We start from the raw sequence: 22,187 nt of genomic DNA, 5'->3' as shown, positions 1-22,187 counted from the left end.
GTGTCGCTTTTTGCAGGATTGTGAGTTGGGTCAATTTAGGCCCTGAGCTTACAGACAGTCACATCCGTATAGACAGGCAGAATTTCAGGAAAGCATTTACAATGCAGAAACAACAGCAGAAAAACAACTTGCCCACACCTCAACAAGGTGCAGTTCATAACTTATTCCATACGTATTTGCACACCTTGGCTTTCTCCTATTTGTTTCAGTTTGCGCAACTGTTTAATCTTTCTTTTCCTCTTAAAGATTTATGGTACATCTAGTTTACTTACAAATGAGATTGGTAAACCTCCAGATCAGAGGGAGGTGATGTGTACTGGGGCTTTTTTGGGCCACGCTTGCATTTCTGTTTGAGTTGCCTGAGAATCCATCACTGAAGAATCAATACCTACCTTTTACGTTTCTCAATTTATACTTGCTGTTTTTTAGATGTGGAAAATAATACCAGTGAGACTTCTGTAGCTGATTAAAGTATTCAGGGGTCTTCAGTATTTGACTCTTCCCTTTATTTTGGGAATAGATGGATGCTTTCGCATCATGAATCATTCAGCTCTGCTTCTGCAGTCTCTGTACTTTTTCTGAGATCAGAAACATGCCGTTGACCTGCTTCTTGATAGTTCCACAACAGCAAACTTGATTCGTAACAGCAGGAGTGGAGAAAAAAATAAAAAGAGCTACCTCAGTTTTTCAGCCTGCTTGTCAAAGCTGTGAATAGCAGGTGAAGGTCTGCATTGTCTGCTAGCAGAATGAGGAGGATGGAAACATATTCATCATGATGGTGACTCAGAGATGGACTGTCTTTGCATTAACGAAGTAAAAGGATGGGATATAGCTGCAAGGAGTAATTATGCCATGCAGCTCAACCGCCTGGCTTTTCAGAATGTGCAAGATGTAAGAAACCATCAGGAAGAAATCCAGTGCAACAAAAGTCTTATGCTTGAACTGCTGACAAGTATCTACTTCAGTGTTTTGACTGGGCTGATTTACTGAGAGTCCAGCAGTAAAATTCACAAATCAAATTGGAACAAGCCTTATATTTGGCCATTGCTATCTCTGACTGTAGGATGCCCAGGGATTGCCTTAAGGTAGGCAAGTATTGATGTTAGGAATTTTGGCATTAATTTTCTTTAGTTAAACAGCATACTGGAAAAAAATACAGTGCAGTGAAGCAGCACTGAACTAATTTTTGTGTTAACCCAGCCCTACTTATATTAAGAAACAGACAAATGCAATAGGCTTATCCTGTGTTATTGTGCGTTTTCTTAGTTCTTATTATCAGTGTCAATTAAAGCATTTACGTTCAGGATTACTGCTATGTAACAGCTTACAAACAGAGCTGATCTTCAGTTGTCCAGACTGCAAATCTAGTTAGCTCAAATTGCATGCCAGTAGAAACGCATCCAAATTTTAACTATAGCTTGCAATAAATAAAGGGCAAACCTTGTTGATTGCAGGCTCCAGCACTGTGGTGTCTGACAGTACCTTAAATTTAAACCTGTAAATGTTGCACTTTTCTACTTTACAAAGAACAAAAAATGTTTTTATTTCTTTAAAAATGATGTTGCTGGGGAAGAAAGGCCATAAGCAGTTAATAGAGCAAGAATTGTTATACTGAGACTATCAGTCTTTTGCGCACTGACATTGATGTTACTGTCAGTTGACAGTGAGCTTTTATAGTCGATCTATTGAAGTACAAAGGGCTGTGTTTTGAAAACTGTCATTAAAATGCCTCTGGTTTGTAGAGCAGCACATCCTTTATTCACTTATAATGGAATTCGCCATAACAGATGAGACAGGGCAAATGTTGAAAATGTTAGCATAAGAGGAAAAAATGGGATGAAGTGCTTTTATTCTTGTTAATCCTTTTGTTCTTCGCAAATTAGAAGCTCATCTTAAAAAACAATGGCTCACTCAGTTTGGTTAATTCGTTTATATGATTTTTATGATCAGAAGTTGTACTGCATTCCAGCATGGTCTTTCAAATGGGTTTCAAGCAAAGCAAAGTTATCTGTTGAGTAATGCAGCTAATAACTAATCACTTTGAAACTGCATGCTACCACTGCTTTGCTAATTGCCGCAACATGCTGATTGGCCTCATTACTCACACCAAATAATCTTGAGAGGTAAGGCCTTTTTGCTGTCCTGCACAGTACCGTCCAGATTAAACTGTAGTTGACTGCCCAAATTCTCTCTCTACAATGGCATCTCTATAGTTATTCTGTGTTGTCTGACTTCATTTCTAGTCCCTGTACACTTCCCTTTTCTGCTTAAGCCACGCAGACTCTTCACCCAAGCCAAACTTGTGCCCTACCTGCTTGATGCTTTGGAATTGCCTGCTCCTGCTCTCTTAAGAAATTGCTCTTAAGAAGTGACCATTGCTCGTGGACCCCAAAGCTTCAAAAGCAGCTTCTCTCGGACCTTTCTAGCTAGTTCCTTAAGCAGCCTGAAGTCTGCTCTTCACTTATCTAATGCTCAAGTTCTGGCATTTTTCTTCTATCAAGTTTTTAATCTCAACTACTTCATGGTCGCTATGGCCAAGACAGCCACCAGTTGTCACTTCACCCGCAAGACCATCTCTGTTTTCAAGCAAGAAGTCCAGGAGGGCACCTTTCCTAGTTAGCTCCCTTAGTACTTGTACCAAGAAGTTAGCTTAGCTTCAATGTGACTCAGGAATTTCCTGGACCTGTTTGCTCTGCTGTGTGGCATTTCTAGTTAACACTTGAGAAGTTTAAAGTTGCCTAAAAGAGCAGCTGATCCCTTATGTGTCATAGCTCCTTTTCTTTCTTCTATTATTTTGGGCATTTTCTTTGCAGATGCATTAGTTAGGATGATACAAGTTGAAAACAGAAAGATGCTATGAATGCTGACCGGCTACAGCTTGCTTAGGTTGAATTTAAATTGCTGATCGAATAGTGGAGGACTTTCTATCTCTTTTCTTAAGATGTTTGTTCTTCAATTCCTCAACAGAACTGTTGTGCTTTATGTGAAGTATCCATACATTTACTAAGGGCATGATGAGAGCCTTTCAAAGTGCAAAGCACGTGCAAGTCTTAAAGGCTTGTTTTCTTATATTTTTCTAAAGACACGTCTGTTTTCCAAAAGCTAACTTAATTTTTTTGTTCTTTTGGTTAACTTTTATCTTCCTACATTTTCTTGTGTTAGAAAAATAGGTTGGCTTTCAAACTATTATGGTCAGTTACTTCAGTATGGATTATGACTTTCATATATAGTACGTTTTTATACGGGGTTATGGATATATAAATTTGGAGGGGTATGAGGGTAATTCTTTATCTTTCGTTTTGTTTTGTTCTTTTTTTCTAAAGTTAATTTTTAAGTGATCTTGGTGCAGCTGGATGGATAGAAAATACTTCAGGAAGTGTTAGAAATATCTAATTTGTAGAAGAAGAGGTTACCAAACATGTCAGTCCCAAGGTTATTATGTGCACTTAAAGCAGATTTATGGCAAGGTGACAGAAAAGAAAAGATAAGAGGACTGAGTTTTGGAAATTTGTATTCTAAAAGTCTTTTAACCTTGATGAATTTGTGTTTGCATGAAGGACCATGTTGAGCTGCCCTGATCGTATTAGTGAACTGTTCAAGAAGGTGTACCCTCCCCACACCACAGTGATCTGCTTCCCTGTATTGCTAACAATGGACGAGGAGAAGGCTGAGGTATGCACCAACTCTTTTGCCTCAGCCTTTACTGGCAGTTACTCTTCACACACCCCTCAAACAGATGGATGGTAAGGTGCGGACAGTGGTACAATGTCCTTCCCACTATAAGCAAAGATCAGGTTTGTGACTGCTTGAGGAATGTGAACGTTTGTAAGTCTGTGGGTCCTCATGAAATGTATCCCAGAGTCCTCAAGGAATTGGCTGATGTAGTCATCAAGCCACTCTCAATGATAATTGAGAAGTCACAGCAGTCAAGTGAGGTCCATGGTGACTGGAAAAAAGACAATGTTACACCCATTTTTAGGAAGAGGAGAGATCCAGGGGACTGCTGACCTGTCAGCATCATCTCTGTGCTGGGGAAGATCATGGAATAGTTTATCCTGGATCCATGCCAGGTACATGGAAGAGGGAGGTGATACAAGACAACCAGTATGTGATACAAGACAACCAGTATGACTTGACCAAGGATGAGTCCTGCCTGATCAACCTAGTGGCCTTCTATAATGGTGTAACTGCATTGGTGGACAAGAGCAGAGCCACTGATGACATCTGTCTGGGCTTCAGTAAGGTCTTTGATGTGGTCCTCATTGAAATTCTTCTCTCCAAATGGGAAATAAATGGATTTCGTGGGTGGACTGTTCATTAAGACAAGGAACTGGTTGTGAGATCATACTCAGAGAATGGTGGCTAATGGCTCATTGTCTGGATGGAGATCAGTGACTAATGGTCTCCCAGAGAGGTCAGTAATGAGACTGATGCTCTTTAATATCTTCAGTTACATTAACTTTGGGATCAAGTGTACCCTCAGCAAATTTGCAGATGACACCCAGCTGTGTGGTGCCGTTGACATGCTGGAAGGATGGAATGTCTTCCATGGAGATCTAGGTATGCTTGAGTAGTGGGCCCCGGAGAACATCATGGGGTTCAACAAAGCCAAGTGCAAGATGTTGCACCTGGATTGTGGCAGCCCCCACAGTCAGTACATACTGGGGAACGTAAGGATGGAGCACAGCCCTGTTATAAAGAACTTGGGGGTAGTGGTGGATGGCAAGCTGGACATGAGCCAGCAGTGTGCCCTTGCAGCCCAGAAATATTTTGGGTTGCAGAGAAGCAAGGCCAGCAGGTTGATCATGATGATCGTGGCCCTCTATGTAGCAGCTTCACAAGGATGAAGAGTAAAGAATTGTTTTTATATGCTTTGCTGAGTCAAGTCTGAAACCACAGTGTAAAAGCTGTCCTAAAATCAACTTGACCAACAAGATAAGTAGTGCAAAGCAAATGTAGGCAGTGCTTCACTTTCACCACTATGAGCTTGGGGGAAGCAAAGGAAGGCTTCCAAGGCCATTTCATGCATTTCATTTCTATGCAGCTGTGCAGAGACACCCATGGTGCCAGTCCCAGTCAAAGTAGGCTCTTGGGGGCCAACCAGGCATAAAACAACTCCAAAATAAATGCAGTACAAAGCCTTCTAAAAGCAAGTAAGGTGTCTGTTAGCCAATGATAAATCTCAGTAGGCCTATACTTGGATATAGAACATGTATCTTGTTCATTTTATTAATTTTGAAGTCAATCTGAGTTTGTTAGTTCATTGCAACTTGCAATGTAAATTAAAGCTCTACACAAACTAAAGTAGAACTGTTTTGAAATAACTTCAGTATATATCAAAATAAAGCCTTATCTTTCACATGACACGCCCTTCAGAAGAAATGCTATTTAATGTCAGTCATAACTGACTTAGTGTTGATATCCAAGCATGTTCACCTGGATTTATATAGATTATAAAACACTTCAACACAACATGAATTAAAGACAGAATGATTATGCTTCTTGATCCCGGTTGGTTTTATAGCTCATTGAATCAATAGGTTGGCATTCATCATTTGTCTGCAAGGAAAGCGAATGCAGTGTCTCACTCAGCTTGTCCTAGAACAACTCTGCAAATTGAATACTTGCTCAGCTGCGAAAGGGTGTTGGTGTGTAGGCTGCTGTGTTCATGTCCACCATCTATCGAGCCTTTTCTCTGCCTTCCAGTGCTTCTCATTGCACATACTGAAATGGGTGATAGTGCTTGGTTTTTGACTAGGTAGACCTTACTGCTCTAAGTTGTCGTTCAAATTTGAGAAGATGATAGGTTCAGCCTCTAAAGCTTCAGCATTTTTTTCATTATTCTGGCCAAGAACTGGGAAATCAGTTATCATTTTGCTCCATTTACAGAGAAATTACTGCCTGTAGTTCTGAATTCTTGCAAATGATAGTTCATTTTCAGGCTCAAAATTATAGTAAAAGCATTGAGATGTAAAATTTGGACAATTTTCAACTCGGTCATCTTCATATTTTCTAATTGGTATAGTTGAGGGCTTCTGAAATTTTCCATGCTTTTGTGGCTTTAGAAATGGCTCCTGTGCGTGTCTCATTTGGACTTATATGCCAAATGTTTTGCTTTGCTGTGCAGTGGAATACTGTTTGGGGATGAAAAAAATAATTAGGAATTTATTAATATGATCTATTTTAGAGACTTACCAAGTTACAATGTGCTGTCCACTGGTATATGCCAAAATGTCATTAAAAATCTGCTGTGAGTTCGCTACAGATCTTTTAAAGATGTCTAGGTTTTGGAATTTGAGAATTATTGATAAGGTATTGATTTGGGACTAAGGATGTATAGTACATCTATCAGTATTGATTTCGTCAATTTTTATCAGTGACTAGATTTCTCGTGTATTAAATACTCTGTATTTGTGTCTATCAGTTGTGGGCAATTTTTCTGTTTGTGAACCTTTTTATGCTGTCATGTCAAATGTTTTCCATTTTCTGTGTGCTGAGACTAAAGCTTATAGATCAGGTTCCCTTCCAGGTCCCATAATATACAGGGAAAAAGGTATTGCTTGCTGACACCCATCTGGCTGAGAACATAGTAAAAATCATTGTCTGAGTAACAGGGCTGTGAGCAAACTGCATTTTGTACTGTTACCAAACTGGCTGCTATTGACATCTCCATCTAAAAATGTAATACTGTAGGAGATAAAGGTGTTATTTCTGAGAGAGAGAAGTCTAATCTTAGTTCTCAAATGACACCTATCCATGAAAGAAGTGAAGGGAGTCAGCTGCTTTGTTAGCTTTAATATTTTAATTCAGGTAGCTTGTCTGGTCTGACCTTTGTCCTTCACCACAAAATAAGAAAGAAAAAAATCATTGAAGAGTCTCAAAACTCAAGTAACTTTGACTTCAGATACTAGGGGTTCTTTTTATTGTCTTCCCAAGCATGAATTTTTCACATTTCAAATGTTTTTATATAACTGGGCTGTATACTAGACGAACTGTGAGCACTATGTCTATTTTATTTTAGCATCCATGCTGCAGTTCAACATTAGGCTGTCAGGACAGGTATCTTTTTGATTTCTTTCCTTTTCTTTCTTCTCAAGTGAAAAAACTTGTTCGTGCTTCAAATTTTGTCCAACTACTTGTATAGTGACTAAGCCTTCCTAAGTATTGTTCGGGATTTTCTTCTTGTTTGAAGTTGAAAATGTCCTTGAACTTCATTATTCCTATTTCAAGGTGATTCTGCACTAAAGACCTGTTTTCTATATGATGCCTTTTTTCTTTCTTAAAGAACAACTTTTTGTTTTAAAAGTGTAACTTTTTTTCTCAGTGAGGGATCAACTTTGTGAGATACAGAGCTGATAATTTTTTATTGTAGGCCTTCACCTAACAGGTAGTAGAAATGAGTTACTCATGTTTCATATTGCCATGTCTATTTCCAAGTTCTGATTTTCACTTGAAGCAACTCAGAAGCTCTGGGTCTGGCCAAGGTGTGCTCAGTGTACGACAACCCGCTTGGTGCAATTGCTGGAGCTGCTCTTTAATTCTCAACCATTACAGCACACTCTGTGACACACACTTAAAGCATTCGATTTGATGGAAGGCTTCTGTGTGTCATTTTGGTTTTAAGACTGCTGTTCTCAGTCCACTGGGGAAATTGCAGGTCAACACTTGATAGCAAATGGTCAAAGTGACTGTGTTTCAAAGCACTAACTGTGACTTCTATCCTATAAGGATCTTCATGGATTTAAAGCATCAATTTTCTGAATAAACAGAATATAAAGCAAAATGCAATGCAATTCCCCAAAACTTACATCCTGTTTGGAACATTGACAGTGCTCAAAGGGTTTTCTAACTTGGTCCATCAGATAAAGGTATTAATATCTGGGGTAATTCCTTGATGAAGATTCCTTGATGAAGCAAAATTTTAGCTGCTTTTTTCTGGGGAAAAAAAAAAAAAAACAACAAAACCCCAAAGTCTTTATAATTCAGAAATATGATGCCATTTATTGTGATTAAATTATTCTTTAAACAAGCTCAGTAGTGAACTGATAAAATAATGGTCTTTGGAGCACATTGAAAGTCTAGTAAAAGGATCAGGATATTGAAACTACATAGTCAAAGATTCCTGTTTATAACTGGATTTATGTCTGATTTGGTAATAGGAATGTTGATGAAAAATTCTGTAAATGTTCCTGTGTGTAGACATACACCATTTAAATTACCTACATAACAACTGTATCTTGTAAGTGCCTGCATTTTTTTTCTTTCCTTTTCACATTTTCTGTTTGAAAGCCGTGGGAACAAATAAGGGTTTTTGTTCCCAGATAGAAATAAACATGACAGTTGTTACAGCAGCAGCAATCCATATAAATAATTTGAGTTCACATTATATGTATTTCCATACAGGACAGAACTATGATGACTGTTTTTTGTCTGTGTAGTGAAAAGGGTTATTCTAGCTGATTTTTACAAATCATCCATTTTTAATGTATTTAATTTATTCTCATTTAATATTGCTTACAGATTTTCAGCTCTGCTGCTGTTGCTGATAAGCAGCTACTTGAGACTGGGGAGTGGCTGCATCAGCAAAAACTGTGAAATTTGTTATGCACACAACTAAAATGAAATTGGAAAGTATGTACTTTTATGTTGGTTGCAGGAACTGGAGCGTTTACATGAGCTGTAGCATTATTTTAAAATGAATTTTTTTTATGTAAGATGGAATGAGTTATAAAAAAAACCTGTTAGTTCCCTAAAACAGTTGTAACTTTTTCTTGACATATGAATGCATTAATGAAAAACAGGACAAACAAAACCTGGAACTTATTGAGAGGAAAGAACAGAGTGATTTGACACTGAAATTATTCTGGGGCTGTTCTTTAAGAACCTTATATTTCTGGGGAAAGAACTTCTAGATTTGAAACAGAAATGTTTCAGCCAATTGTAAAATCTGATTCTTGGTGGTACCAATTCATTTCAGTTTCCCATGTTTCAATGGGAATGCAAATGTGCTTCCTACAGTGTTTATCAGTGATAATGTTTCTAAAATGCCAGTGTGATTCTGAACTTTTTATTTACAGCAGTGTCTCTTTTCTTAGATTAAGTGTGTTGTGACAACTGGTATATTGTTTCTGAATGGAATGTAGCTTTTCCCATCGCTCTAGGATGGAGGTGAATTTAGTTTGTAGCTGTTCCAGACCACTTGTATCAAATTCCTTTTCTTGATGGAAAGACTTCTTCAGCTAATGACTTTTGTTAATTATCTGCCTGATACAGATCTTGATCATCTGGCCAGAATATCTTATTAAAATAGCACAAAAGTGAAAATAAAGCTTTTTTACTAGCAGTTACTTTCGAAGTTTTTTAATGCTATTGAACTACTCAGGCACAAACTAATTGCTTCTGTGCTGAATAACATGATATGCTGAACCAAATTAGTCCCTTACATAGCTCCCATTAACAGTGAAATTACACTCCATTGAACCTGGTTGGGTACAACTGGAGTTAGAAGTTATGATCTACCTTTTTTTTTTTAGGAATGTATTAAGGGCTTATGTTGGTCTCAGCAAAAAGATTTGAGTTGCTCTACTTTCAGATCAAGCATTAAGTAATTTTTACAAGGAGTTCTCTTGGTAATTTTTGTTTTCAGCATTCTGGGCATGTTCTTGCCCTCCTTTGCAGGATCCTTTGTAGGATCATTGTGTTAAGCTGGCTACCTCAGCACATAAGAGTTTATCTGTAGAGGTGCAGAGCTGTATGTGGGAAAAGCTTGGAATGTATGCAGGAGGAATAATACTGGACACCACTGGAGTTTCTGTTCTGCTTGCTTTGACTAGCATGTGGTCAGGTTACCTGTATGTCAGCATGCAGGCTTTTATTTAGGTCTTTTAATGCTGTTGATCTATCACAGTATAAAATTCGATGCAAATAAAAACGGGAGGGAAAAATTTGTCTTTTTGTATGAATTAAACCAATGGCAGTGCTACTGGAAGTCCAGTGCAGTAGCAGAAATGAGACAGCAAACATTTTGTTTTTCCCTGTGCTCCATCTATTTTCATTTAAAATTGTTTTTTTTGTGCTGACGCATCTTATTCTATAATAGGAGCACATCCAAATATACAACAGTGCGCCTGAGTAATGGCTATAATAGTACACAGCATTGCAGAGGTTAATCTATATTCAATGTTGACATTCAAGTCAAGCCTCCTTTCTGAAATGGATCAGGGAGCTGATGAAGAACACCTATTCCTTCCCCTTTCTCAATACACTCTGTGGTAGTGCCCTTTGACTAACAGCAGACCAAGCCAGGAATCCCTTTCCAGCCCCAGGCAGGCAGTGGTGAGGATCCAGGTAATATCAATGGGATTTGCCTTGACAGTATGTGGGTCCTGAATTCTGTCACCTTCTCTGAAAACGCAGCAGTTTATTTACATTGTGAATAGTGCTGTGACAGTTAATGGGACAAGTAAGATGGCATCCAGCACAAAAGCTGCCAAAATCTGATTAAGTACTCATCAGTACATTAAACGTCATCTCTATAAAGAGTGAGAAGGGAGAGAAATCCTTTGTACAATATAGAAGGATGTTACAGAAGGCAGATGCCAAGGGACTATTTCATAAAACTTCTATGTTTTAATGTATTTTTCTAGTCAAACTGCAATTTCTGTCTACCCTTCATTATGACAGCTGCAGTGTGTCAAAGACCTTAAATCAACAAGCAGCAGTGGAGCACCTTACTCTGGTTGGCAGAGCTTCTGTTAAAGTCACTTGTTTAGAGATGGTTTCCCCATCAGACCATCTGTCGGGACTGTGTTGAGACTTTTATTTTCGTTTGCAAATTTGATGACATCTCATCTCAGCAGAAACAAACACACTGATAGGAAAGTCAGTCAGTGCTGATGTGGCAGTTTTGTAGGCATGATGGGAAGGGAAAAAAGGACTGGAAAAATTGGAAGCATGAAAGAAAAGTAAGATCTTAATTATCAAGTGGAGCATCGGAAAGAGCGAGCACTGAATACTGAGGACAACATGTAGTAGCAGAGCGAGTGTGATGTGGCACAGTGAGCCCAAATGACTTTATTTGGAATGTTGATAAAGGTGCCTTTGTAAAAGGCACATAACAGTAATAAATACTCTTCATGAATAGAACTTATTCTTGGAAAGCAGTACAAAGTTAATTTTCCCCCAGTTTTCAAAAATGATTTATTTTCCCCTCTTGTGTCTCAACCCCTGCTTACTTGTCACCTGTTATTAGTCTGGAGAGCAGACATGCAAAACTCTTGGGTACCATCAGTATACTGTTCTGTAATCAGCAGAAATGAAGTTTGAGAAATATAGACTAATGTTTTCATATTTTGTTTCTAACCAAGGCTGTTTCTAACCCAAGATATGTATTCACAAAGATGTCATTTCTTTTTAACCCTTTGCTAGTAGGAGGAAAAAAAAAATCTCAGATCAACTTTTATTCAGCATTGCTCATTTTCATTTCAAGATTGCATCAGCATCTTGTCATCTTAATGTAAAGCTTATAATCACTTGGGTGCAGGCCTTCTGAACGCACCTTTGAAAAATGAGGGCATATTTCAGCTGCTGTTTTCGTATCATTTCATATGCCTTTATTCATCTCTGACACTTGTTCGTGCAGTGCTACTATTTTTCTTATGCTTGAATAATAGCACATCATTTCTGTTTTGCTTCAGTGTGCCACATAAAATGTGAAAAGATGAAGTATGCTGCTGTCACACCATGAAAAGAATATTTTGATTCCGAGAAAGCACAAGCAATACATTGCCTTTGCAATAAAAATGCGTCCTAACTCAAAATAGCTGATTAGTTTTATGGCGTATTAACAGAATATGTAACTTGAGTAAGGATGCAACAGTAAATCAAATAAAGTAATTATATAAATCGAAGCATCTTCTTGAGAAGTGGGACAAGTTGTCTGAGAGTGTTGTTTATTTAATACCAACTTAATATTACAAGAGCAAACAGTAAGACAGGTAAAGTACATCATAATATTAATTGTATGGATTCATCCTGAGGTCTGTAATAAACGTTCACTTACTGCTTCTCTTCAAGGAAATTGCTGAAATAAGTTAAAGCGTAACATCTTGAATTATTCAGAAGTATCTGAATTACGACGGGCAGATCTAAGTGATACTCAGAAGAGCTTTGATATTCAAATAGCACAGAGCCATCAATTCTCTAGAAGTTGTTTTTTCTTTTATTTTAAAGAAAACTTATTGGACTTGAGATTTCAGTTACTCCTTCATGCGCATGTTTTTAAAACTGCAAACTATTTTGCTATGGTTTTTAGAGCAAAAAGAAAATACTCAGGCTTTGTGTTCATTGGCCCATGATTTTCTTTAAAAATAAAAAAGAACCCCACAACAGATAAGTCCAAAGAATCCCCAAAATATGAGATGACAAAAAATGATCAAATATAAAAGTTGCTACGTTTCCCTTTGATCAAGTGTTAAACATCATCAACCTGTATCTGATGCTTTCAAGGTGATTGGTTTCCATAATACTGTCTTGACCCATTTTTAATTTGATTTAGTACAATTTTATTTAAGCAAGCAGTTATCTTTGAAGATTTTTTCTGAACTTTTATGAAAGTTACTATAAGTAAAATACAACAGTGTTAAATCTTATGATGATCAGATTTTTGTCATGAAATTGGCAAAAACTAGTTCTTCCTAGCATCTATTGCCTACTGATCTTCATAGCGATTCAGACTACTTAAAGCATAGTTACATATACTTTCTGTATGCCAGAGCCTTGAAGGAGAGTTTGCAGATTAACATAAATGAGAGCACTGAAGCAGAATACGTGGAAATAATGGCAACACAAAGAATTCCTCCAGCTGCTGTTCGTTCTCCTCAGTTCCTGTGGGAGAGCTCCGGTAGCTGGAGCAAAGACACATTCCCAGCACCACTGGGTTAATTCTGCTGAGCACCTAATCTGGAGTATAAATTAGCTTGGAGAAGGTTCTATCTTCTTACAGTTAATAATATTGGAGAGTGAGTTAAAATAGCAATAAGAGTTGTTCAGGTGCTCTTGTTGTGAATCAACATCGAGAGGAATTTTGACAAGCATGCACTTTTAGAATTGTTTTAGCGACTTCATCCTCAATTTGAGTTCATGCTACTGCGCTTGTCTGTGTGCCAGCTAAAGAAAAACACTGATCTGTTGCTTGGCAATGGAGTTTTTTTTTTTTCCCTGAGGCTCAATCAAGAAATCTGTGAAGAATAGGATTTCATTTTTCTGGGATTAGGGAAGTTATTGTTTCATTTGTGTAAAAAATAGTTTCATTTCCTGTGGTGTTAGCTGACTGTATAAGGAATGCAAATAAAACAGGTGAGGTTAAATGCAAATTTTGGAATGTTTAGATTAGCAGTTTGGCAGGAAAACTTGCAGATGCACAAAAAAAAAATGATAGTGTTAATGCTGGAAATGATGCGAGGTTGAATTATAAAGAATCACTGCACAAAGTGAGACTCATCATTTTCAAAAGTAGTATGAGGAATAGGAGAAGAAATAAGGTAATTTAAATTTGAAAGGCAATGAAATGAATCAAAGTATGACTAACAAGGTGTTTTAATGAGATGTGGTTAAGCTGGATGCAATGTGCTTTTAAAAGAAAGAGAGTTTTAGTAATAGAAATGTAGCTGTTCAAAACTACATACAAAATAAGCAAAAGATTCTAAACGAAGCTAAGGTTTGGTAACAAGATTTTCAATGTTAAAACTATTAGGCATTTAATTATAATTTCCTTGATTCTAACCTGCTTTCTACATACATAAACTCTAATATACTTAAAAAAAAAGAGAGAGCAAGTTGTCAGGCTGTTGTAGTGCAAAATAAACACTGAGACAGTAAAAATAAATGGGTCATGACATTACAGTGTCATTGTAATATACACAAGGCATTTTCTGACTGTGAACTAAACAATGTTGAATAAAATAAGCAATGGATGAGACAGAGAGGTGAAAAATTAAAAGGAAGCTCAAATTCCAGCTAGAAGCCAGAAGCTCGTCCTATATGATGGGCAGAAAATAATCAGGAGATCAGCGAAGGACGTTAGCAACTGCCACTTGTTGGTGATCTAATATTAGTGACTTAATATCAAGTTGAACTGTAGATGCGATGTCTGGGTGACATATATCAAGCCTTTGGGATTCTATCTAAAGATCCATCAAGATTTAGAGCCTGTCCCATGACTTTGGCTTTCACAAATGGCATGCCAGGTACAAGCTGCAAATCTGGAATTTGGGCAGGTGGTTTTTTTTTCTGGTTGAAAGCAGTGGATTTCTGGCTTAAAAGACTTGGCTTTGTGAAATCAACATGTATATGTTACTTTATGCATCCCTGTGTCTGATTAGCAGGATAAGAATTTCATATGATGTATCTATACTGCAATGAGATATACTGGTTTTAAGGCATGCTTCTTTACCAGTATCTAAATACAGGCTGAAATCTTATTTCCTCATTTTGTTGTTTCTCTAACTAGATGGGAAGTACCGATGCTTCATTTAAAAAATAATATTCCTGAACTCTCTTTAGATTAAAAAAAAAAGAAAGAAAAGGAAGTATTCAAAATGGGCTCTGTGCTGAGAATTTGTATGCTGAGCTTGTCAGACCATGAATCTTTATTATTACTGAGCTTTATCCTTGAGTACATCGCTTGCAATTCAGTTTGAATATTAAGTGTCAGGCTCAAATGCGCTGGTGAGAGATTTGCAGCAACCAGCAGGTTCCTGTTCCAACCTTAGAAGCCTTTGACCTCTCTCTTCTTTGATAAGTGGTCTTATTTCATGTGTGTCAGCTTACTGGTGTGAAGCTCCTGATGCCGTAAGTGATTGAGAAGGGACCCTTGCTTGCAGTTTGTGATTTTCTCAGTACGCTGTAGAAGGTTACAGATAAAGAGAAAGGTGGTGTGGAGCTGGTTATTCAGCAATGCGGATGAAAACCTGCAATGCTTACAAATCCGATGCTTTCTTCTCAATGGGTATGGTGCAAATAAGAAGAACTGTAGATTGAAAAGTAAAAAAGAAAAATAAAATACAAGTCTTTCGTTGCTTACAAATAGCAAATCCGGGACAGCGGGTTCTGCAGAGATGTTTTCTGTGTGACTGTGCTTGAGGTTTCATAATTCATATTTGTGCTTGTCCCTTCTTCCCATGAAAACCAGCTTAAGTCAGTGCTTACTCCAGAAAGAGAATCAAAACTTCAATGTTAAGATCCCTGGCAGTAATGTCCCATTTGGGTTGCAGGTATAACTTCACCTGTACTCTCTGAAGTGTTTTACAAGATGAGGATTTTAATAAAGAGCTGAGAATAGCCAAATTCTGTATATTCTTCCTATGAGCAGGAATAAATGCTTTTGCTTTTTTCTGTATGTATGCATGACCAAATACTTCTGTAATACTAGCAGAAAAGGTATGTTTGCTCTCCTTAAAAATAAGCTGCTTCAAAGGCATGTAGGCATTTGCTTCCCCAATTTAAGTTACAGAATTATGTTAATTCAGTTTATAGCATAGTGATTAACTGAATGAAAATGAGCTATCAAAAATAATTTTGGGTCAGCGAGATTAACATGAAATGCTGTATCAGAATGTGATATCTGAACAAGGTAAGAGTAAGCTGCATTTGGCCTTTGCTGCTGCTCTACTGGTTCTAGTGAGGCACACTGTGACAGCTTCATAACCACCAGAAATTAGTACTTAAGCGTGATGTTGTTACATGGTACCTGTAGCTAAAACAATATTGCTTCCTCTAAGACTGCTGCTGTGAATTAGGTGTTAAGGGGTGTCTAGTTCCTGCTCTTTGGTGAGAAAAGACCCAGAAACTTCCCTGCCAGCACGCCGTGAGCAGTAATGCTCTGTGCCTGGGAAGCAGGATTGGGCTGCCTGGTTCAAAGCCGCTCCACAAAGTAGGGGAAATGGGAAGGGATGGCTCTGGGAGAGTAAATGTGCTTGGATCTATGTGAGTGGCTGCCAGCCTGCACATTCAGACCCAGCATGGTTTGTGACATCAGGTGAGAGGGCCAGACCTGTTCAAGACCAGATAATCTTACATAAACTGCTTTTCCTTAAGATTAATAAACGTCAACCAACCCATTCTATGCCCTTCCCATCCAGCGTGCGAAAGGATACTTGTACTTCCAAGGTGTGCAACTTTACTTTAGTTCAGAAAATGTGGAGTGCGTGCTCATCTTAGACTTTTTGTCCACAAGAATCGTGGTTCAGTCAGAGGAAAGTGCTGTGCCCTTTGTCTACACTATTGCTTTTAGGGCTGCTAGCAGCTCCGTTGTTACATTTTTACCAGTCCAGATGCATCCTCTAGCTGAGCTCTTTCAGTTATAGTGAGAGTATCCATAGTTTATTTTTGCAAAACTATTGGATAAGCTGCCTTTGTTTTCCATTTTACAACTTTCCCTCGTTCTGGTCATTAATTTCAGATAATGTTTACTAACGCTGAAAATGCAATGTCAAAATTGTTCTTTAAAAAGAAGAGAAAAAGTAAGCGAATATAGCGTTATTTTCTCTACATCTGAAATTTCTTTCAGAGCTACATTGCTTTGTACAGCTGTGATTCATTTCTTGACCCGTGCTGGATGAGAGAACTATTAGTATCAGAATGGAAAATGTAAAAACCCCATTCTCTAAGTATAATGCTCCAACTTCTTGGTCTTTGTCAGCATCACAGGATTCAGCACTAAAAGCTCACCCTTGCAATGGATAGGAGAACTCTACAGTTGATAACAGTTCAGCCCTTTTCACGTTATTTCATTGTGTGCCCTCTTCACTTGAATTCGTGGTAATCTTCTAATCTAGCAGGCATGTTAAGTGTATTATTATGTGGAATTGTGTGATTAATCTTACTGGTGTTCACGGGACTGTTCTTCTTGCTTAAGAGCTTCGGTAGAACGGCCTCTTCATGCAGAAGAATGAGGGAGAAAAGCCAAAATTCTGACAAAAAGCTTGAAAACGGTTATTTGTTAAGTAGTAGTTGTGATCCCTATGTTAATAGAGAAATTTTCATGCTTTCTGTGTGAGAAAAAATTAGCTAGGAACTGATTTTTCCAGAGCTGTAGGCTTCTGCATGTTAGAGAGCTTTCTGAGCATCAGAAGTTTAGAGATGAGCTTTAAAGGACCTTTGAGGGGCTGTTCAAGAACTTAGACATGTAAAACAACTGACTGTACTTCTCGTGTACTTGGTTGTACTTTGTCCTTCTAAACAATGCTTCACTTCTGATGTTATATCAAGTGTTTTTCTAATCCTCAAGTTTTCTTCTCTATCCCCTTCAGAGTCCAGTCTGTGCTTAGTGCTTCATTCTTCTCCTGATGCTTTTCCTTTAGGATCCTGACACAGGGCGCACTGTAGGTCACCCTTCTATCATAGGTCCCTAAGCAGCAATACTACTAAGAGGAAAAGTGAATCAATGACAATCTTAACGTGAATTACCATTAAGCTGGTGACTGTGATTGCATCGGACTTGTACTGCCGGGTTTAAGCAGTGTCGTCTCAAATGGAGAAGGTCTGGGGCCAGCTGGCTGGGAAGCTGGAGCTGAGGGCACCCCATGCAACTGGTGGGGTTCCCCCATGGGCTGCGGATCCATTGGGCCTTAGTGGGGAGAGCAGAACCAAGTCCTAGAAGTGGGGAGGCACTGACATCTTCAGGTAGGGCCAGGAGCAGCAGCAGTAAACTGGGACAGGGGTGAGGTGACAACATGGGTCTGAAGTCCCCAGAGGATTTGGAACTGGAAGAAGTGCTCAGTACATAGTTTCAGTTTACCACTTCTGCGGCTTAAAAAATGTATGACGTTCTCCCTCTACGTGGAGTATGCTGGCATAAGTATAAAATACAATTTATCATATTCCAGCTGCCTTTTTTTCTCCTTTCCACTTTTTATTTTATTTTTAACCTGATGTTCTGAGGATTTCCTTTTAGTGCCAACCAACATCTCCTTTTGACAGACAGTGCAAATTAAAAGATACGGCGAGGCAAAGGAAACTGGAACCCAAATATGCCCCCTGGGTTTTCATTTACAGTTAGGAGCTACAGATACAATTACTGCTGACAGAAATTCAGAAGCCGGTGGCAGAGTGCATGTGGCAGTAGACTCATGCCAGGCAGTAATTGGGAAGATTATTTTTAATCAGGGCATATCCTACAGCCCAAACATTAGCAATCTCTTGTAAGGCTGACAGGAAATTAAACTGATACCAAACAAAAAAGCCTCAAAATAGGAGTAATGTGGTTAGAAGTCTAATGATGGCAAAGCTCGCTCCTTGTTGTGTTTTGCTGTTATCTAAAGGGAATCGCTTTTAACTTAAAGCAGTAGATATCATTGTTTAGTGGTATTTTAGAGCAGAATTAAAGGTGTCAGCTTAGGATAATTTATACATAGGCTTTTGGATAAAGTTGTGAAGGTGTAAATCAAAGTTAGAAACTGCGTTTAGGTATTAGTATTTTTCTTATTGCCCTGGGACCTTTATTTATATATTTTCATATGTATGCGTAAGATACTTAAGGGAGCTGCTCATAAGGAACAGCACTGTAATGGCTGGGGATGCTCCTGGAATGCCCAGGTATGGTAACTTTATAAGCCTGCATGGCCTGGAGCTCTCTGTGGCAATGACCCTGCAGAAGAAACTCTGCTGGTCTGGCTGCATGACCTGATTGCCCAGAGGGAGCCAAGGTACTCTCACCTGAAAACCCAACTCTTCCATTTTTAAGGGGATATTAACACTTCTCAGCCTGGATTCTCCATAGATGCTTGGTAAGATTTCTTCTAATGGACTCAAGCCTTCCTTTTATTTACGTTTTCAGAAAATGAGGACTCGAGCCCTGCAGGATGTTTGTTCTGCTGTTGACAAATGTTGTAATATCGTGTGCTAAATGGATGCAAAGCGAGAACCTAAGTCTTGTTTTTCTGTGCTATGTGACAGTTGTTGAAAACAAAATTTAGCATTATAAAACCACACAAGTTTCCCTTTAGTGGTGTGGACCATTTTAATGATATCTCATGTCAGTTCGAAGCATGACATCAACATCTGTGATGTTCAGCTGGGTTATCTTGGGGCTTGTGAACATGACATTGTCAAAATGCAGATTTTTCTCACAAAATTATTAGCATTTTCTCTCTGTTCACTTCTATTGAAAGTTGCTTTGTAGAATCATGTGAATATGACTGCAGAATAATACATGTTGTTTAGCTGTTGTCTGATTGGATAAGTATGGTTCCTAGTATGTAGATAACTTGTAAGTCCTATTGTTAGTACCTGACACGTTATAGAGCCTATACCGTGGTGGTTGTTTCTATTCCTCCTCAGTACATTAGGGATAATCACTACTGAATTTTGATTCATATATCTATGAATCTCTCTATATTTTCTGTATATAATGAAACTATATGTAAAAAATAATACATTTTGTGAGACAAAATATTCAATATGTTTACTGTTTGGAGTTAAAGTGGGTAAAACATTATAAAATTTATCTGTTTTTGTAATACAGGGACTTTGGTGCGTGTTTTCTTTGTAGACTCAAAATATGTACAGTATTTCCATCTTCTGTTTGTATGAGGGAATGTACACTACCACATGCACATGGCAATGAGAACGCATTTAGGGTGAATTTGTTATGAAAAACATGCTTGAGCTTACTGTAACTGCTAAAATTCAATGAATAATTCAGTAAAATATTAGATGTCACCACCTGCTCATCGATTTAAACAAAAAAATAGTATGGGATAGAATATTATTCTATTTTAATTCAAAGCTCTGTGCGTGTATAATATATTTTTGATGCTTCCTGTTTATATATTTTATGATAATTATTCTTTTGTAAAAACTGCTTGAAGTTTACAATTGAAAAACATGCAAGTAAATGGTAGTTGTGTATTCCTACTGAAAAAGAAACCTGTACTGAGGACGATTTTGAATTACAACATTGTATTGCGTTAGGTGAGTTCTGAATGCAAACGCAGGATGTAGATTTCAAATAAATTGAAAAGTGCCCGGCTAGTTTTCTCTCTTTTAATTATCTATTAATAAGTAATAAAGTATTTATTGGTGTTTATGAATGATTGAATTTTGCTGTTTTTCTTTGTTCTGAAGTAAAAATGCTTTATGTCCCTATGGTACATTTCTTTCTTGTGAAAGTCCTCCTCAGTGAACTATTTTCCTTACGTTCTTTATTATGATGTTTTGAATCTTAAAGCTTACTTTGGCCTTCCAACATTTGGAAGGCCAAAATATCATCTCCTTTGAATCTACCTTGCGCAGTAAGAATTCATTTTTCTTTGCTTAGGAAACTACACAGAAGCCCCATGCAAGTGGTGCCTATTGTTTTCATGATCGGAGCCTTCTTTCTGTAAGTACGCTGATTTTTTTTGCTGTTGCTGGTTTTATTTTTTCCTGGGAATGTGATTGAAACGTCTGTTTTTCTGTTATAATGTGTAAGGTAATATGTTGGCCTTCACAACTTGCCTTGCTGATGCTGGATCTCGAGACTCATAGGCCATACTTACAAGGTCAATTGTCTTTTACTCTTCAATGAATAACAGCTTATTTGTGGCTTGCAACAGAACATCTTCCCTGTTTCTGTCCGTAGGTTAAAATAAACTGTTCATTCCTCTTATTTCCCTTTTGCATGTCGGGGTTATGTTGCTATGTTTATTTTACTTTTGACTGATTCTGTCAGAAAGAAATTTTTGTATATTTATTAGTTGGTTCAAACAGTCTTTCTCCTTAGAGCAGCTACGAATAATTCATTACGCTTTGTTGTTCAAGCTCATAAATTTATAGAACTTCTGATGCAGTGGTTGTGCTAGTTCATTTTTCTTTTTTTCCTTCCTGAAAGCTATTTTACATTAGATGTGAACAGGTGTTTTCTTATCCAAACTTTTTGTTGCTGTTTCATACTTAAAACTTACTTTTTCTCGCAAAGCGTTTTAAACCATACTTGGAAACAGTATTGATTAAGCACTTTTTATTATCATACAACTTTATACTCTGTTGAATAATAGTTGCAAAATAACGGAAAATCTAAACAAACTGTCTGATTCTTGTTGTATTTGGTACTTTGCAAAAATTTTTTACCAATCCCCTGCTTAAAAAAAAAAAAAAAAAGCAGTGCTCCATCTTTGTGCTGTGCAATAGGCATGGATTGTCCTGAGGTACAGCAATAGCAGTTACACATGTGGCTACAGTGAGTTCTGTATGGGGCTCACTGAATAATAGGACTATACTTGAAATTAGACTTTGTTCTGTGTGTAGTAAGCAAGTTGCACATGTACTGACAACATAGTAGAGTAGGCTCACTTTTCTCATACAGAGACATTAGTGTTAGAACTTGAATTCTGCACCAACAAGCAATTTTGTGTCAGTGAAAGAATTAGGTGTGCAGTCCTTAGGAATAAAACGTCTTATACGTATTCTTCTATACTGTACACAATCTGTCTCTTAGTGTCTTTGAAACAAAATTCTATTATTTCAAGAAAACTGCCTGGTTTATAGGAGAAAAAACAAGAAAAAGGTTTGTTCATCTTGAAGGCAGATTTAAATCAATTCTATAGTGCTTAGCATGGTTGTTGCTTTTAGCCTTTCCTCTCATGAATACTGCTTTCTATCACAGAATAATTCTGCGCAGAATTTGACAAAATTGACAGCTTTTGTTAGAAAAACTGTAATGAAGAATGTAAGAATGAGGCTGGGGAGTTCCAACTTGTGGGAGACAGTGGTCCCCAAGATAATTACCAGCATGTTTTTAGGAAGCTGGCATTAATTTAACTGTGGATATACTGCTTCACTATCTAAAATTGTATTTAAAAAAAATAGATATTCATGTTCTTTCAAGAAGATAAATCAGAGAATTGGGATATATGAGGAGAAAGAAGAAGAAAATACTCATTTGGAATTTGGGGAAAGTCTAATGCCTCCAAATTGCCATGTGCGTAATTGATTTTATTATTTTCCCTTGTGATCATAACCTAACCAGCACAATGAATATCAATCAACTTCTGGGGCTAAGAGGTCATTTTTTTCTTACCGGGCTGAGACTGAAGTCCAGCATGTTGCCTGGTAACAAGCGATGTAGATGAGTTGGCTCTTAAGCGCACCATATGGCTGGGCGTTATGCCCTGATCACCCATGACATGGTGTACACATGTAGTACATTA

The 22,187-nt window shown here is 37.8% G+C and overlaps 1 protein-coding gene across 7 annotated transcripts in view; it reads left to right on the top strand.

The window, feature by feature from the left end:
- Positions 1-22,187, top strand: part of RBFOX1 (RNA binding fox-1 homolog 1) — a 748,795-nt gene that overhangs the window by 88,372 nt on the left and 638,236 nt on the right. For all 7 annotated transcript variants that reach the window (XM_015294588.4, XM_414942.8, XM_046900794.1 and 4 more), the window contains exon 2: positions 20,318-20,380. In XM_015294588.4, the coding sequence (XP_015150074.1) occupies positions 20,318-20,380 (63 nt within the window). The remainder of the gene's footprint in view (positions 1-20,317; positions 20,381-22,187) is intronic.

Source organism: Gallus gallus, chromosome 14 (genome assembly GCF_016699485.2).
Source record: "Gallus gallus isolate bGalGal1 chromosome 14, bGalGal1.mat.broiler.GRCg7b, whole genome shotgun sequence".
NCBI lineage: Eukaryota > Metazoa > Chordata > Aves > Galliformes > Phasianidae > Gallus > Gallus gallus.
The sequence above is the reverse complement of the archived record's forward strand: the minus strand, read 5'-3'. Positions and strand labels throughout refer to the sequence as shown.